Raw genomic sequence first — 16,345 nt, 5'->3', positions numbered from 1 at the left:
CACACTGAGAGTGATGGTTTGGAAGGGCATACTTTCAGACCTCCCTAATCTAACAGTCTAGAATCACATCCACCTTAGGGATTTGGCTGAGGGAAATCCACCTCTCCAGAATATCTTCTCACCTACCGATACAGCGGTCAGTGCCAATCGGTCATTGCCTGACATAACAACACAATGTAACATACCATACACGAACATACCCTGTAGCAGACCATCACATGGCGATCAAAAGCCACTCATAAAGCTCTAACAGATCCCCAAATAGTCCTGGCATACACTTCCGTAGTTCCCAAATGATGCTTGCATACCCTTTATTATCATTATTATTATTATTATTATTATTATTATTATTACTATCATCATTATTATTGTTATATATTTTTATAGTGCAAGCCTATCTCTGGAGCAACGGGGCGCCTTAGAGGCCATAGAGCAAAACATCACTAGTGAGAATTCAACGAGTCATCAAGTAAACATCAGTAATACTTTTCACAGCACAATATTCAAATGGGGGTGTGCACAAGACAGCTGGAATCCACTGATATCAAAACTGAATATCTACCGCCACTACCATACGCTCTGATATGCTTGTGTGTTGAAATCAAAGCACAAGATATAACAGCATTCATCTCAATCACGAATTGATCCATCAATGTTGAAATGTTTAAACAGAACACTCTGAATGCATGCACGGATGTTTGAATTGAATGTGTATAATTTGAGTTTGTGCTGGGGGTGCAGGCCTACTGAGGGGGCGTTAGAACACATGATTTGGGATTGCGTCAGGGTGAGAACGTTCTGGAATGCAGTATGTACTATGAAAGGACCCTCGAATGTTAATAGGGCAGACATCCGAATGCATTGTCACCCTCCTTGGGACGCGCGCTTGGCCCAAGGTTGTCTAGAGTCACCAAAGAGGCCTGGCTAGCCCGATTGGTCTTGGTCTGATAGCTCTTGGGAGGATAGCTCGCAAACAACATGCTTGCCTTGGAAGCAAGACGATGCAGAGCAACACAGGTTCGATCCCCAGGTCTGTGCTTAGAAACCTCTAGGTATCCAACGCGTACATCCCTGGAGGTCGGGAACTCGTTGGCAAGTATTGAATGTTGAGACTGGCCCTAGCATTTGATTTTGAAACCCTGATACTACGAGATGATGCTCTCATTGATGAGTTATGCAGTCTGGAGAAGAAACGTTTGTTCTTCGGATCCGCAATGTCGGCAAAGAAACTGATTCTTCAAGGCTGGAAGTCTATGAGGCACCCTTTGGTCAAAAGACTGGGTTAATAAACTTTGCAATTTGTCTCTGATTGAAAAGGTGCTGTTTTCTCAGCAGAATAATATTCAGCTATGAGAAGACTTCGGATCGATCCATTGACTTGGACCTGTGATCTGACGCTTATTCTTGCCTGTATACTGGGATATGATCATTTGCGGGATTTGGTTGTGGTTTACGATGTTCTTTTATATCTTGATTTATGTAAATACTTGTAAATATAAAATATTTAAAAAATGAAGCAACCTTTGAGCAGTACAAGCTTTACAGAAGCAACATAGTACATAGCACCTTTTTTAAAGCCATTGGCGTATCGGATGCACTTTACATGTATTCTTCCATTTTATAAGTTTTTGTTTTGTCACTTATATTTGTATATGTTTCTTAGAGTTTTTTAAGAAGTATTGTGTATTGTGGTCTCATTTAATGAGAGTTTTTAAGCTAATGTATCTTAATAAAATAATGTGAATGTAAATTACAGTGGTTTTTCTTCTGAGGGTATACTTGTTGATAATTTCTTTTTTCTACCTTTCAATTAATGAAAGATTTCATAGCAACAAAACCAAGGTAGAACATCACGCTTTTCGAGTGATTATTTGGGTTCTCCCAAGACTTGGAGTATGGTAATCATTGTGAGGCGATCATTGCTGCTCACAGCTGCGATGGCGCCGAGTGGCAGGAGTATAAACGTGGGGTCGTAGCCTGGTGTTCTTTGAACCATCTTCGATGAAACCATTTGTCAAAAAGCACAGATGGCTGTGTCGAGTGGGACACCCACCCCATTATCTGTTTATCCAGGGACTCAGTTGTGGCGTGTATGGGTAATGTGGCAAGGTCCCTGCCTGGATCTTGGAAAGGCTAGTGTGGTGACCAGTTGGCTGCATACCTCCTTGAGGTAGTGGATGACTGATGCGTGATGTATGAGGAGGATCACAATGTCACCCCCTCGGAATTCCCAAAGTTTGGCAGAGGATTCTCACATTAGGAAAACAGGAACCAATGGCCATTTAATGACCTCCGCTGGCCACTTTAAGAAAGACTGACACCACTGGTCTGACCAAACCAGTGCGCAGCTCCCAGCAAGAATCTGGCACCCCTGTGAGGGATTTGAGAACTGGACCTCTACCCAATGTGTTGTTCACAGCCCATCACTCGGAACCGGAGAATAGAGTGGGTAAATGAGAAATACTCCCCCTTGATTTAGATCAAGCACCAGGCTCAGCAATGAAAGTTGGATACAGATGATATGAATGAGATGCACGCAGTCTGTTCACCTGCAAAAACACCTCCATGCTCACTGCTCAGAGCCTTCTTACCTTTAAAGCAAGCCATCCCTCAATCTCAAACCTAGAATCCCAGGCATACATCCAGACCAGGGAATGCTAAGGGAGTCCTGGCATTAATCCAACCCAAGTTTGAAATCCAAGATGGTGGACCAAGTTGGCCAAAAGCAACAGGAGGAGGTGGTTAGAGGAGAGGAGCTGGAGCCAGCATAGCCATATAGGGATATCACCTTGCACATGCCTACATGTACCCATCAAAGATCTGGAAAAACCATATGTGCAGTGTACATGGGTATTTAGAAGAGGATTGGAAAAGACAATAAGAAAGGGACTGGTGGCAGGGTGGGTCATGGGAAGGAGGTACCCAGCAGGGCATGGCAGGGATTCCAGGCACACGATTCTGAAGAATATAATGTAGCATGCTTCGGTCCCATTCTGAGGGACGTGTCATGAGGGCGGAGGAAAGGGAATGGTACATAAGCATATTGTATAACCCTAGGGGGATGGACAGCGTAACCTTTTCTCAACTCGAGAAAAAACTACAAAAAAAGATGGCCACCATGGATCTGGGAGAAGGGAACGACCGGTAGTCCCTTCTCCCTTTTCATGGCAGCCCTTCATGTGCTGGGGATGTGCCGGACCGAAGAAGGACGAGGCAGGAAACAGTAAGCAGGAGGGGTGGTGGGGTGGTGGGGAATTGAAGATGTGGAAAAGGGGTTGGGGTATCAATGAAGGGCCAGGGGAGGTTGGGAGAACACACTTACCTGCTACCCGGCAAGGGAAGATGTTGGCCTCCCGCTCTGAGGAGGTTCAGAGCAGGGCCTTTCCTGGTGTGGTAAAGACCCTGTTCTAAGTCTCCTCAATGACTGGGAGGCCACCACACCACCCTCGCTGGGTACTAATATCTGTTAATCAAACATAGTTACCTGTTCAAACTATCTGGGTTTGATTGAAAATCTGTATCACACAGCCTTGTACCTACAAATGCACTTAGATGGTCTACTGATAGCCACGGTCAAGGGTAGATGGAATAACATCAACCTAGAGACATGCCCTTTCTCTCCGGATGATGTCGAGTCCATTCATCATTTCCTCTGTTTATGCTCTAAATATGCTGATATTAGAAACAGAAAGGTAAAAACCAGTTTAGCTAAAAGAGGCATTCAATCATTCAGGGTGGTAGAAGAGTTTTGTAAAGGGGCAAGCTCAATGGATATAATTTATGCTGTCTCTAATTTTCCGATTAAAGTGTGAAGGTGAAGGCAGAGAATGGTAACCATTATCACGTGATAAACGCTCATGTAGGAGTGGCTAAGCTATTCTAAGACCTGGAAACGTTTAATATATGTCTGTGCATTAGAATTAACTGGACTGAATTATGTACTAGTGTTTCTGGCCTTCGATTAACTATTGAGTTTTACATGCATATATCTTATTTGACATTATATTATGAATGTATGATGTATTTTGTATTCCCCAGGATCTGACCATTGTTTTATGTTTTATGTCTATGTTTTTGTTTTTATACCGAAATAAAGTAAAGAGATTGATTGACGTCAGGCTCCTCCAGTTCCTCTTCTGCATTCCACTACCCTCCAAATCTGATAAAGAAAATGACCTTGAAGAACATTCACTTAGAGGGCCATTAAAAAAAATATATAACTGAGCATAGGTTTACCGCAGCAAATTCTAACTCCTTGTGCAATTTGATTGTTTGTGGACAGGAGTGTAGTTGATGCACAAAAATCTGGTTGGAGCCTGGTTTCCATTCCTTTTTACATGCATTCCCATGAAAAATGTGTAATATCTCCTGCAATGAACATGCAATGCCCAAGGCATTAACAAGAAAACGTACAGATGCTGCTAGGTTTTGCAGATACAAAATACATGTGGAATCCATAGGGATTCAAGCATCTCCAACTAAACGACAATTCAATGTGGGCGGGCATGCAGGTGTAAATGCAGCACTGAAGTAGAGGGGGAGGCAGGAGAGGACTTTACACTCTGCCCCCGCGTTCCATGTTGCTAACGTATGAAAACGACATGAATCATAAGTTACTGAGATTTTCAAATTGGACGTATACTAGAATTGTAAAAATTGATGTATCCTGTACAATATACTTGGATGATAAGATTGGAATATATTAGCATTGTAAAAACTATGTTCGTGAAACTGGGCGTATGCTGGGATTTTGAAGAGAAACATATACTGTATTTGTGTAAAACTGAAATATACAGTTTACTGAGAATATAGGGGGCACTGTGCAAACTCAAAATATAGCACTGTATCACCACCCCCCCCACCAGTCCTCTAAACAAGGGGATGACAGCTAGTCGCACCCCAGAATTTCGTCTGGACTGCAGATCTTTTTGTTATGGTAGATGGACTCTGCACCTATTTCGCGTGCCCAATCTCCTGTAAAAAAAAATATGAAGAAGATGGCTGCCGCCAAAGGAAATAGAAAAGGGACTCATTATTTTTTCTGTTTCGATGACAGCAGTGCGATAGGATGGAGCAGCGATCTCAGAGCCCCATGAGATAAGTGTTCTGCGGGTGGCAGGGGGTGGGGGAGGGGATGAGCAATGGGCCTAGAGCAAGGGGGTGCAGGTTGAGGGGAGGGGATAGGCAATGGGCCAGGAGCAAGAGCACCAAAAAAGAAATGGAGGCACCCGGGGAAGGAAATCGGGTGGCTGGAAACATGGGCAGTAAACTGTCAGTTTTCGCTCACGTTTCCAGTTACGTGATTGGCTGGGTGCTCTTCCCCGGGTGCCAAAATGGGCATATACTGGGTTTATCAAACAGGGATTATACTGGGTCCATCAAACTGGGACTATCCTGGGCTAGTAAACCCTGGGATTCATATGCTATACACATGAGTAGTGCCTCATCAACAAATATGCTTCCTTTCAGCAATTCCCCACATTACAGAGAAGATCAATGAAAGCAAAGAAAATCAATTATGCAAAATGAAAATAACATTCAAAGAATCCACAAAGGTAATTGTTTAAACGTACTAAATAGATCTGGAAGCCACCAGCCTGCAGTAATATCTCAATCTCATATCAGAACCTCTGTGATGCTATAGCAGCCCATTTCACTAACAAAGTGCTCAGATGCATGATCACTTGACCTCGGAATGTCAGAACTCGAGAAGAGAGCCAAACTCACTCTGAAACAAGCGCACCCCTAAACCCTGACAAATGTCTGCCCCTTCTATGAACATCGTAACATGGAATATCAATACAAGTCCCGATAATTCATGGCATGATATATCAGCAATGTCATACCATGACATATCATAACAAGGCATACGAAAATCATGCTCCTCCAGAACCATCAACGACCATATTGACACCCTGGCTACAGACTTGGCCGATTTTTGTAATCACTCTTTCCCCACTGGAACTTTCCCCTCTCCCCTTAAGCACTCCCTTGTGCACTCCATTTTGCATCCCCTCCTCAAGAAGCCGTCTGCCGATCCTACCTGCCCGGCAAACTATTGCCTAATCTCCATCACCCCTTTCCTGGGGAAAATCTTGGAAAAGCTGGCCATCTCCCAGCTTACTCTCCACACTGAATCTGTTGGTTGTCTTCATGATCATCAGTCCGGCTTCCAAGCTCCCAGAGGCACGGAACCTGCTCTCCTGAACACCTGTTAAGATCTGCTCTCTAACTTTGATTCCAGCATTCCTTCTGTTCTCATCCTCCTTGATATTTCCTCTGCTTTTGACACGGTCAATCACGCCATCCTGACCTCCTTCCTCTTGTATCTTCCCTCCAATTTCCAACTTGGTCCGATTCTCTCTACCACCTCTCTCTCTCTACCTGTGGCATTCCCTAGGGCTCGATCTTCTCCCCCTGATTTTTCAACCTCTACTTGGCCCCTTTGGCCCACCTGATCTCTACCTTCTCCACTAACTTTCAGTGTTATGTGGGTGACACTCAGCTTTCCTCCATGCTCTCCTCTCTCACTCATTCCTGACTGTCTAGCCGTGATTCAGGATTGGTGCGCCTCCAACGATCTCTGCCTTAATGCCAGTAAGACTGTGATCCTTCTCATTGGGATCCCTGTCTCTGCTTTCTGGCTGCCCGCCTTGGGCCCTCTTCCTTCGCCTTCCTGTGAGGCAAAAAACATTGGTGTCATCTTCGACTTCACTCTATTTTTCTCTCCTCACCAGCTGCACCTCCTCAAAGGGACTGTTCCCTTTCTCAGTTTGCCTCGCAAGCTCACTGTCTCCAAAGCGCTGGTTCTCTCTATGCTGGACTACTGCAACAGCCTCTTTCTCAATCTGCTTCCTCTACTCTCTGCCCTCTGCAACCCATCCAGAACAGGACTGGGAGACTTATCCTTGGCCTCAAGCACAGGGACTGTATCTCTCCAGCCCTGAAATCTCTCCACTGGCTCCCGGTGGCTGCAAGGATCAATTCAAGACCCTTTGCATTGTCCACAAGGTGTTCTGGGGCCAGCGCATGCACTACATCCAATGCTCTCTTCCAAAATACCTTCCTTATCGAGTCCTTTGCTAAGCTATCTCCAACTCTCTAAGGGTTAGACGCTTCTCCAGGCAGAGATGGGGGGTAGTTCTCGTTCCTCTACAGGTGCCTACTCTGGAATGGCCTCCCTGCCCCTCTGAAACTTGAGCCGGACCACCTGAAGTTCCGGAAGAATCTCAAACTTTTCCTCTTCTCCTCTGCTTTCTCTCTCTCTTCCCTCCCCTGCTCACCTACATGACCTACCTGTCTGCTGCACCGACTGGTTGCTTGGCTACCCTCAGAGCCTCACTGGGTACCAGGCTCTTTCTTGATCCGTCACCCTTGCATGGCCTCCGGGCCTACCACGCCCCTAAAGGCTGTAACTGTACCCCTACAGTCCCTTGTTCTCCTTGCACTACCCAGAGCTGCGCTGCCCTGGCTGCACTTCTGGGCTGAACTTACTCAGAGCATGGTTGCCCTGTTTTCCCCTCCACTCTCCCTTGCACTCCTCCCCTTCCCCTTCCCCCTTGCAGTTCTCGTTCTCGCATTTGCACAATCTGAATGACACAAGGCCTAGTAAGATCGTTTGTCTTGTCCTCCCTCTGTCTACCCTCCCATGTCTTGTCACGCTTAAAAACACTTGTGTACATGCGCGTTATAAATGACTTATCATATCATAACTCATGACATATGACACATCATGCAGATGGGGAGCAGATGAAAGTGGATATAGGTCACCTGGCCTAAGCCCCGCCCACCTGGTGCCTTCCTGCCTGCTGCTCTTTTTCACCACTTAGCAAGCCCCGCCCACCTGGTACCTTCCTGCTTGCCTCTCTTTTTCACCACTTAGCAAGCCCCGCCCACCTGGTGCCTTCCTGCTTGCCGCTCTTTTTCCTACTTAAGGGGCCCTTCAGCCTCTTTTCCTTTGCAGATGGGGAGCAGGTGCAAGTGGATCTAGGTCCCCTGGCCTAAGCCCCGCCCACCTGGCGCCTTCCTGCCTGCCGCTCTTTTTCACCACTTAGCAAGCTCTGCCCACCTGGTGCCTTCCTGCTTGCCACTCTTTTTCACCACTTAGTAAGCTGCGCCCACCTGGTGCCTTCCTGCTTGCCGCTCTTTTTCGCCACTTAGCAAGCCCCGCCCACCTGGTGCCTTCCTGCTTGCCGCTCTTTTTCCTACATAAGGGGCCCTCCAGCCTCTTTTCCTTTGCAGATGGGGAGCAGGTAAGACCTGTCGGGCTGTCAGGAACCCGCGAGCAGAACTCGTAATGTGGCGGCCCGGTATGAACAGTGCCGGTGCCTCACCAGCACTGTTCATACCGTGGCCGCCACCCTTATAATGAGGCCCATTAACTCTTAGAAGACTGCTTTGAAAAAAAACTGGCAGGCACTTTGAGTGCAAAGTTAGATGGTAAGGGTTCATTAAAGCGAGCTCTAAGATGAGGGGGTTGTGCGGACGGGTAGGGGCAAGAACCTGGTGGGAATGGACATAGGGAATAGCATGGCCATGGGCAGTCAATGAGTGGGCAAATAACCAAACAACACCTACAGGCTGTGTGTTCCTCATATACCATTTCTCCATATCTGTACACTAAGGCAATAGTTTCAGTTTATAAGTGTTGCAAGCGACACATAATAGCCCAAACTAAACACACTGGATGCTCATATAACACACGAAAAGAAAGGGAACGTAATAAAGTAACTAGAGTAAAATACTCTCGATGAGATACAAAGTTAATCCTCTCTATTTGAATAACTAATTAATTGGTAAAATAAGCAAAAAGGGGAGAAAGAGCAACATTGAATCATACATTGATCATGCTCGAAAAACATATAGCTATATAGTGTTAAATATCTTATATTACAAAATACAAAAACGTGTGTCTTATTAAAGTAGAACAAATGGTGTTTAATTTATTATACTATTTCTGTATCACTATATTGCCATTGGCACTTTATGTATTGTAAGTTGTTTTTGACATGATAAGATAACTGACCTTTTATATTTTGTGAAACGTGTTTATTAAAAATTGAAAATAACATTTAAAATGACATTAAATTAAACAATTAAATTCAATAATAAAGAAATACATGTGCTCAGAATGTGGTCAGTGTATGTTTGAATGTTGATTGTTCTCACCTTTTTTTCTTAATTTGATGATTACATAATTGATGGTTCACAATGAGAAGCTCAATCGTTGTAGATATATAATTATTTTACATTTACCCCATCGAGAGCAAGACACAAGTAGTCACTGTCTGGGTGACCCAGCCTTTCCTGCAGTATACACAGGTGGCTTCAACCTCACTGTTCACTGGGCCTAACAGAAACTGGACATGATGTGCCAAATGGCCGCAATGTAAAGTAGCAATGTATCCGAGTAAGTGGGTAGACTGGATACATAACCACAATGAGCCCACTTGATATCACGGAAACTGACAATGGTGGGCCCAAGTCATTTGATAACTTGCCATAATGTAACCTGGAAATAATGTGCTACAGCAATTTGCTATAAAATAGCAATGATATGCTGACCGGGAGCAATGTGTCCTGACAATGACATGCCAGTTAGGTTTAAATATAAATACATAAAAAAGCAAGCACAGTATTTATTCTTTAAAACATTAGAAACCCTATAATTGCATTTCCACTTGGATTTTAATGTTTCCTCTGTTGCTAAGACTTTTTAGCTGAGTGCAAATGTAATCTTGAGTGAGAAAAAGGGAAGTCACATGTAGACTTGTGGGGACAGCTTTCTTGATTGTGAAATAATGCATTCTGGTAAATGTAATCCTGTGTTGGAATCTGCACAAGGAACGTTTGTTATGAAGTTATCTCTGGCGCATGTTAGACTATGGGCTATCCCCAAATATAATAAATGGGCCAATGCACATGCTTGGGTGAGCAGTACTGTGTGAGCACCTGTACTAAAAAGGCAAAACGTGACATGCAGTCTCGTCAAGGGGTCAACAGTAGTTTAGGCTGAGTGCATTGAGTGACCTATTCCAGTGGGGGCATGCACACTGAAGGAGGCAGGCCGCATTCTTGGCTCTAAGCTGGGCCGTGGGCATTCTAGGGCATGTGGCGCGGTACAAAAATTAAATTAAATAAATAAAAACACAATGCTGTGGGGCATTTGTAATGAACCGGAGGAGAGTGCATTATACCGAGCATTGGGAATACCTTGGCATATGCTGGCAAGCCCTGGACTCTGATAGGAGTCCAGGGTAGGTCATGAGAAGCTCTATCTATCTATCTATCCATCTATCTATCTATCTATCTATCAATCTATCATATGATGTTATATTTGTCATATGAGCTGTCTGCGCTCATATAGAGCTAGATCTGGCATATGTGGCTGGACTAGATCTAGGATGGCAGTAGCTGGCCATGGGGTGCTAGGCCATGTTGGTTTTAGCTAGGCATAAAAGGCTGCAAGTGGCATTACATGAAGCTAGACCTATTGGCTTTGGCAATGCTTCTTTGACTAGAAATTAAAATGAAATGAGAAGCTGACCCTACAAGGGAGGTGTATTTCCTCTAGGAAATGCTGTGAAAGGCACCTAAGATTTGACCACATGTTACCGGGCCCACCAAAGCATTCAGAAGTTGACATGTTTGCAGTTCTGTATCCCTAGTCAAGGCTTCCCAGAATACGCCATACATACTGAAATCCTAAAGTCTAGCATCCAGTTTCACACTCCCAGACATGGCCCACGGATTTAGGTCTGGAGACTCAATATAGAGCAACGAAACCTCAGCTGAACAGTGTCCATGTGAGAAAGCTTCCAATATAGACGGATAGCATTCCCCAGTGCGTCTGGGGGGCTGTGGGAGAGGGCACCGTATAAATATAGGATGCAACTTAAAGCAAATATTCAAGGCGGCTGCAACAGAGGGAGGCCTGCGACTGGATCCAGAAAGCGGGTCTTGTGGAAACCCATCCATAGCCTGGCGACACATTGGAAGCAATGACGAGTGTAGGGTTGCGGGGTGTGGCGGCAATTCAAGGTGAACAATGTCTATTTTGGGGAAAATATTGCAAGCCTGCCTAACTGGAATGAAGCATGGCCCATGCCTGGCTCTTACCGTAGGCGTACTTCATCTGGCAGAAATCCGCGACACTTCCAAGCATCCGCTCTTTGCAAACGCACTTTTCTGGCACGCCGACGACGTAGAAAACCGATTGAGTGGCCGGAAGTGGATTGGGTGATGGAAAGAACAAAGACACAATTGATCATTTCATGGTCATGAAAAGATAGCAACATTCATAGAAAGTGTTCCAGTGTTGTCTGGCTAACTATGGCACATCAAGATGGCTCATACGAACGAAGCTCATACAAGAGGACATATAGGGTGGAACATACGTGTATGTGGAAGGCCTGCTAAAACCCCCCAACACAACATCAGTAGCCATGAGTAGAAACGTTGGTGATATTCCAAGCTGACAAGATTAAATGTAAGCTGTAAATTCACCTACACTCTTCTGTCCAACCACCTTCTCCCCTGGATCTCCCCTTGACTTGTGCAGACATGTCCCCCCACCTCCACATAAACACAGGCCTGTGCATGAAACTGTTCAATGTTGATCCAACACCAAAGCGGTGCTCACTGACCCAGCATGCTGCACCACCATTTGCCTACTCCTGTCTTTACCAGAGCCTGTTTGGAAATCCCCACCCCTGGCGACATGCAGGCCGCTGCCCAATGAAACACTGCCTTTCAGTGCAGGTCATTTCCGCTTCCTCCAGCAGCCCGTCGCAGAAATGCCCTAGCTGCAGCGTGAATACTGAGAGTAGACACATTTGCTACGAGAGAAATATCTCTGTCAGTCCTGTGCTCCGAAATACCCCGGCGGGCCAACACGGGGCGTCTTTGCTATTTAAACTGAAGGCATACCTCGTCATCAGCACTGATAAAGATAGCCTGGAGCAGTCAGCTTGGTGCAGCAGGGCGATAACTGTGTTTCATGAGGCCCTGCTGTCTGCTCGGAACAAACCACTGGGCAAACGGCGGCCATCATAGAGCACGTATTTACAAACCTGAAATGCATCTGTTGGGCTATAGGCAAGATATTATGGGCACACATGATTTTCACAACCAGCAACAAATATTTGAAAAGCAAAGGATTGCCTGGAGCAGAACTTTACTGAGTTGAAACTCCTGATTCCTGTCGATTTTTTAAGATTCTCACAGAATGAATCTTAGGCAACTTCTGATGTAAAAGGAGTTTTCTCCTCCTCTATGGCATTAAAGCCTCAGCAGCGATATCCTTGCAACTAAACACTCTAGTCAGGTGGAGCGCTTGACCAATGTCATTCTCATGAGAATCGCTTAATGTGCCTTTTGCACAGGCCGCAATGTTATACATGCATGTACATTTCTGCAGCCGAATTTTCATATAACAATCCAAAAAGTACCTTGGGATTTTTGTGGAATTTTTTGTGAGGTTTTGTCAAGGGAGGGACAGTGTGATCGGGGAGGATCCCAAAAAGTGTGGTTTCCCTTTCATATCCTGTAGGCAACATTATGCCCTCACATTCACCCCACAACAGGTGGACAGATTTGTTTCACATTTTCACGAGTAGTGGACCCAAAAGCAAGCTTTCTCAGAATTTAGTGCAAATCCACCCAGTTATTTATTTTAAATTTGGGAAAAAGTGGGAAAATTCAGGAGAGTACTATGTGCGTTCTTTTAGAACAATAAGAGTACCTACATACCACTTTCTAGGTTTTCTATTGGCCTAGCTGTATATATGTAATTCGTCTGGGTCCACGAGCACAGTAAGAGGCAACCAGATTAGCCAGTTTAATAACAGGCAATTTGATTGGTTACTAGGGATCTGAAAAATGTGCAAGGCCTCCATTATGGCTTGCACACTTGAAGTGGGTACCGACCGGACCCTGCGCACATCTTTTTCAAAAAGGAGCATCCTGCCATCTTCTTTGGGTCACCACCACACTTGTGAGGACGAGAGGTGCCGCAAAAGCCTCAAAAGCGCACCATATGCCCCCGAAAATTGCAAAAAGAGGCACATTTTTCCACAGGGCATGCGGCAAACAAGTGGGACTGCATGCCACAACTGGCCTACAGGCCCCCAGAAAGGGCATGTTGATGGGCTGTAGACATTCACTCCATGCTAAGGTGGGCAAGCGGGCCCCAGAGGGATGACATTTTTCTAAAATAAAATGTGACATTTCTGGTCGTGAGTTCTGTAGGCCACTGGTTACTTCTGGTGGCCTACGGGCCTGTAATAGGGGAAACGTGGCGACTGGGTCAGCCTGAAAACCATGCTCTGGGCACAATAGATATTGGCTATCACCAGTGACCTCTAGAGGTGGTTTAGGGGCGACCGGGGCATTTCTAAAGGATCTACCCCAGTGTTTTTTCAGTGAAAATACGTTCCAAAAGGGACATTATGGTTCCAGGGCAAGAAAACCAAACCAAACACCTTTACAAGTAATCGTTTCTAAAGCAACCATTACTGTGCCAATACCTTTATAATACAACCATAACTCGACTACCACCATGTAATGCTTACGGTACCTCTCTGTATGGTCACTTGGGAATTCTGGTCTCCTTTTCACTTTTCTAACAGCTGGGGGCCTGCAGCAAGGCCTTTCATGCACAGAGGAATTTTTTTAAGGGACAATGGTAAAGATTATAGGCGGGGCACTGAGCAGATGGAGTATCAATAATGAAACAATACAGGTGGTTCCATTTTATAGAGATCTGGGACTGGTGTGCTCTGATAACCGAAGCGAGGTGCACTCATGAAGATGGCTGCAGTAAGCTTTAGGAGACCTTTATGCTTGCATCATCTCTTTGGGGGAAGGAGGTTGGATACATGCCTCTCAGTACCAGGGACGTCATTTGAGGGTTGCCAGGGGTCACACGTGCAACCCTTGAGGTCTCTCTTGCTACCCCTAAAAAAAAGATAAAAAAAGTTTGTATTTATATTTATTTACTTTTTTTTTACATTGAAGCTCCTGGGCTGTGACCAGTGCCATGTGGCTCTTTGTTTCTGAAGTGGCTGACATTTTTGTTGAGGCCTCTTAACCAAAAAAACAGGGGGGTACCACAAGTGTAAAACTTTGAGCAGTGACCCTAAATAAGAAAGAATAGGAATAACAAATAATGTGTCTTTCTGGAATTCTATACAATAATTGCTAGACTGAATAAAGGGGTGAAAGGTCGTGTTCTATCACTTTCCATGATGTCACTTCAGGGTGGGGTCAAATGACATCACTTCATGTGATGTCATCAGATGTCAAGAGTTATCTGACGTCACTTCCGCTACCCCTGGCATTTTGATGAAATGACGTCCCTGCTCATTACTGAAGGCTAACACCCAGATGGAAGTTTTACATGGAAGTGAGATTTGTGGGTTCACCTCCTGTATATGTCTCGAGGTCACACAGAATATATTTCGGAGGAAAATAGACTGGGTTGTCGCCAGCAGCGCCTGGAGAAGCACTACAACATGAGCTAGGCGTGGCCAGGATAACCTGACAGGCACAAAAGAGATTCTTAAGAGCATTTTCTTAAAATTCAGTTTGCTTCCTCTATAATGTGCCTCTATAAAGGGCCTTTTCAGTTGCTGGTTCGGAACTGTGGGATGCCCTTCACCTAGTCTTTGTGGTGCATTTCGGACTTTGATCTACTTTGGGCCAGACTTATAACGCATCAGTTTGGTTAAATCTACGTAGATTCTGTGCTTGCCTACCTGCAGCTGTCAGCGCCTTGATGGCGCTAAACGAAAAGCAAGAACAGAGTACTGAGCAGCGATGTCTCGTGAACCGATGGTCCATCCCAGACTACCTGATGCTTAGCCCTAATTTGTAAACAGAAATGATTTGAAATCTTTCCTAAAGACTGGATAGCTTTCTGCAGCCCGCAACATCAGCGGGAGGCTATTCCAAAGTTTTGGAACTGGTACTGAAAAAGCACGGCCAATCATTGTACTTTTAATTAAATGAGGGGACGTCAAAAGTAATTTATCCGCTGAGTGCAGTGCTCGCAAAGGCCTCTACGTACAGAGATTTGCCTGGAGGTATTTAGCACCTGTGTCATAACTGGCCTTGTGAACCATGCATAAGGTCTTAAAATGTATTTTGGCCTTGACAGGGAGCCAGTGCAATTTTTATAACAAAATGGAGGCATGAGTCCATCTGGATGAATTGGTTGCAAGTCTTAGCGCTGAATTTTGCAAGATCTGCAAACGTGTATGCGATATTTCGGCTGTGCTAGTAGTGTGGCATTACAATAATCTATTGTCCCTGAGATGGAAGCCGAAATCAATGGGGCCTAAAATTCCTGCGGTAGAAAAGGAAGTACTTTCTGCAGGAGTTTCAATTTCAGATGACCCCCACAGCATCTAACGCTCACTTGAAGAGTCAGGTCCAGCGATTCTGTGATTTTAATACCTACATTTATTACAGAGGCAACCGGCACAGGGAGGGGGCAGAGCTCCAAGGGCCAACCTTCCAAGGTCCAGAGTATTTTCGCAGCTGGGGGACCATTGACCAAAACTCCAGTCTTGTCCCCGTTTAGTTTGAGCCAATTCTGGTTCATCCATTGGTCAATTGCAAAAAGACAGTTTCTGATATCTGAAGCAATTATTGTCAGATCTTGCTCAGTACGAAAAACCAGTTGTGTATCATCTGCGTAAGAGCAAAATGAACAACCAAATGACTGAATTATGTCCATCAACGGTTTTATGTATATATTAACAGACCAGGACTTCTTCTGCCTTGAAAGGAGGCTAATAGCACCATGGCTGCCTCCAAACCCGTGTCCAGGTCCGTGGTGTCGGCCCCGTTATTAGCTCCCTGGTCCCTTAACGGGTCCCGCTAAGGGCGGCTGGTAAACCAGCCGGCCCTAGTGGGACCCGCTAAGGGACCTCGGAATGCGGCCGTAGGAGGTTAACGGCACCGGCATCCTTACCAGTGCCGTTAACCCCCTACCGCCGTTCTCGTAATGACCCCCACTGTCTGGCACCAGCTAGAAAGAAATTATTTTAGCCAAAGCAGTGCTGCACCCGAGAAACCACTCTCTTCCAGGCGTTTGCAAAGGAGGAAATGATCGATCGTATTGAACGCTTCTGACAGGTGTAGCAGTATCAGAACCGAGGTCTGTGACCTGTCAGCAATCCTTATCAAATCGTCGATGACTGCCACCAGCACTGATTAAATGCTCATGCCTGGCCAAAATCCTGATTGGCAGGGATGTAATACGTCTTCTTTTTCCCGAAAATCTCTAACCTGGGGGGCAACGGCCGCTATGTAGAATATTTGACTATGGAAAATGAATAGG

At 45.3% G+C, this 16,345-nt stretch overlaps 1 protein-coding gene across 2 annotated transcripts in view; it reads right to left on the bottom strand.

Annotated features, from left to right (window-relative positions):
• LOC138566297 (netrin-4-like) overlaps positions 1 to 16,345 on the bottom strand; it is a 429,115-nt gene that overhangs the window by 87,792 nt on the left and 324,978 nt on the right. For both annotated transcript variants that reach the window (XM_069643402.1, XM_069643401.1), the window contains one exon: positions 11,119 to 11,187. In XM_069643402.1, the coding sequence (XP_069499503.1) occupies positions 11,119 to 11,187 (69 nt within the window). The remainder of the gene's footprint in view (positions 1 to 11,118; positions 11,188 to 16,345) is intronic.

The sequence above is a fragment of the Ambystoma mexicanum genome, chromosome 2p, assembly GCF_040938575.1.
Source record: "Ambystoma mexicanum isolate Mex_15411 chromosome 2p, UKY_AmexF1_1, whole genome shotgun sequence".
Lineage (NCBI taxonomy): Eukaryota > Metazoa > Chordata > Amphibia > Caudata > Ambystomatidae > Ambystoma > Ambystoma mexicanum.
This window is presented reverse-complemented; position numbering and strand designations above follow the sequence as displayed.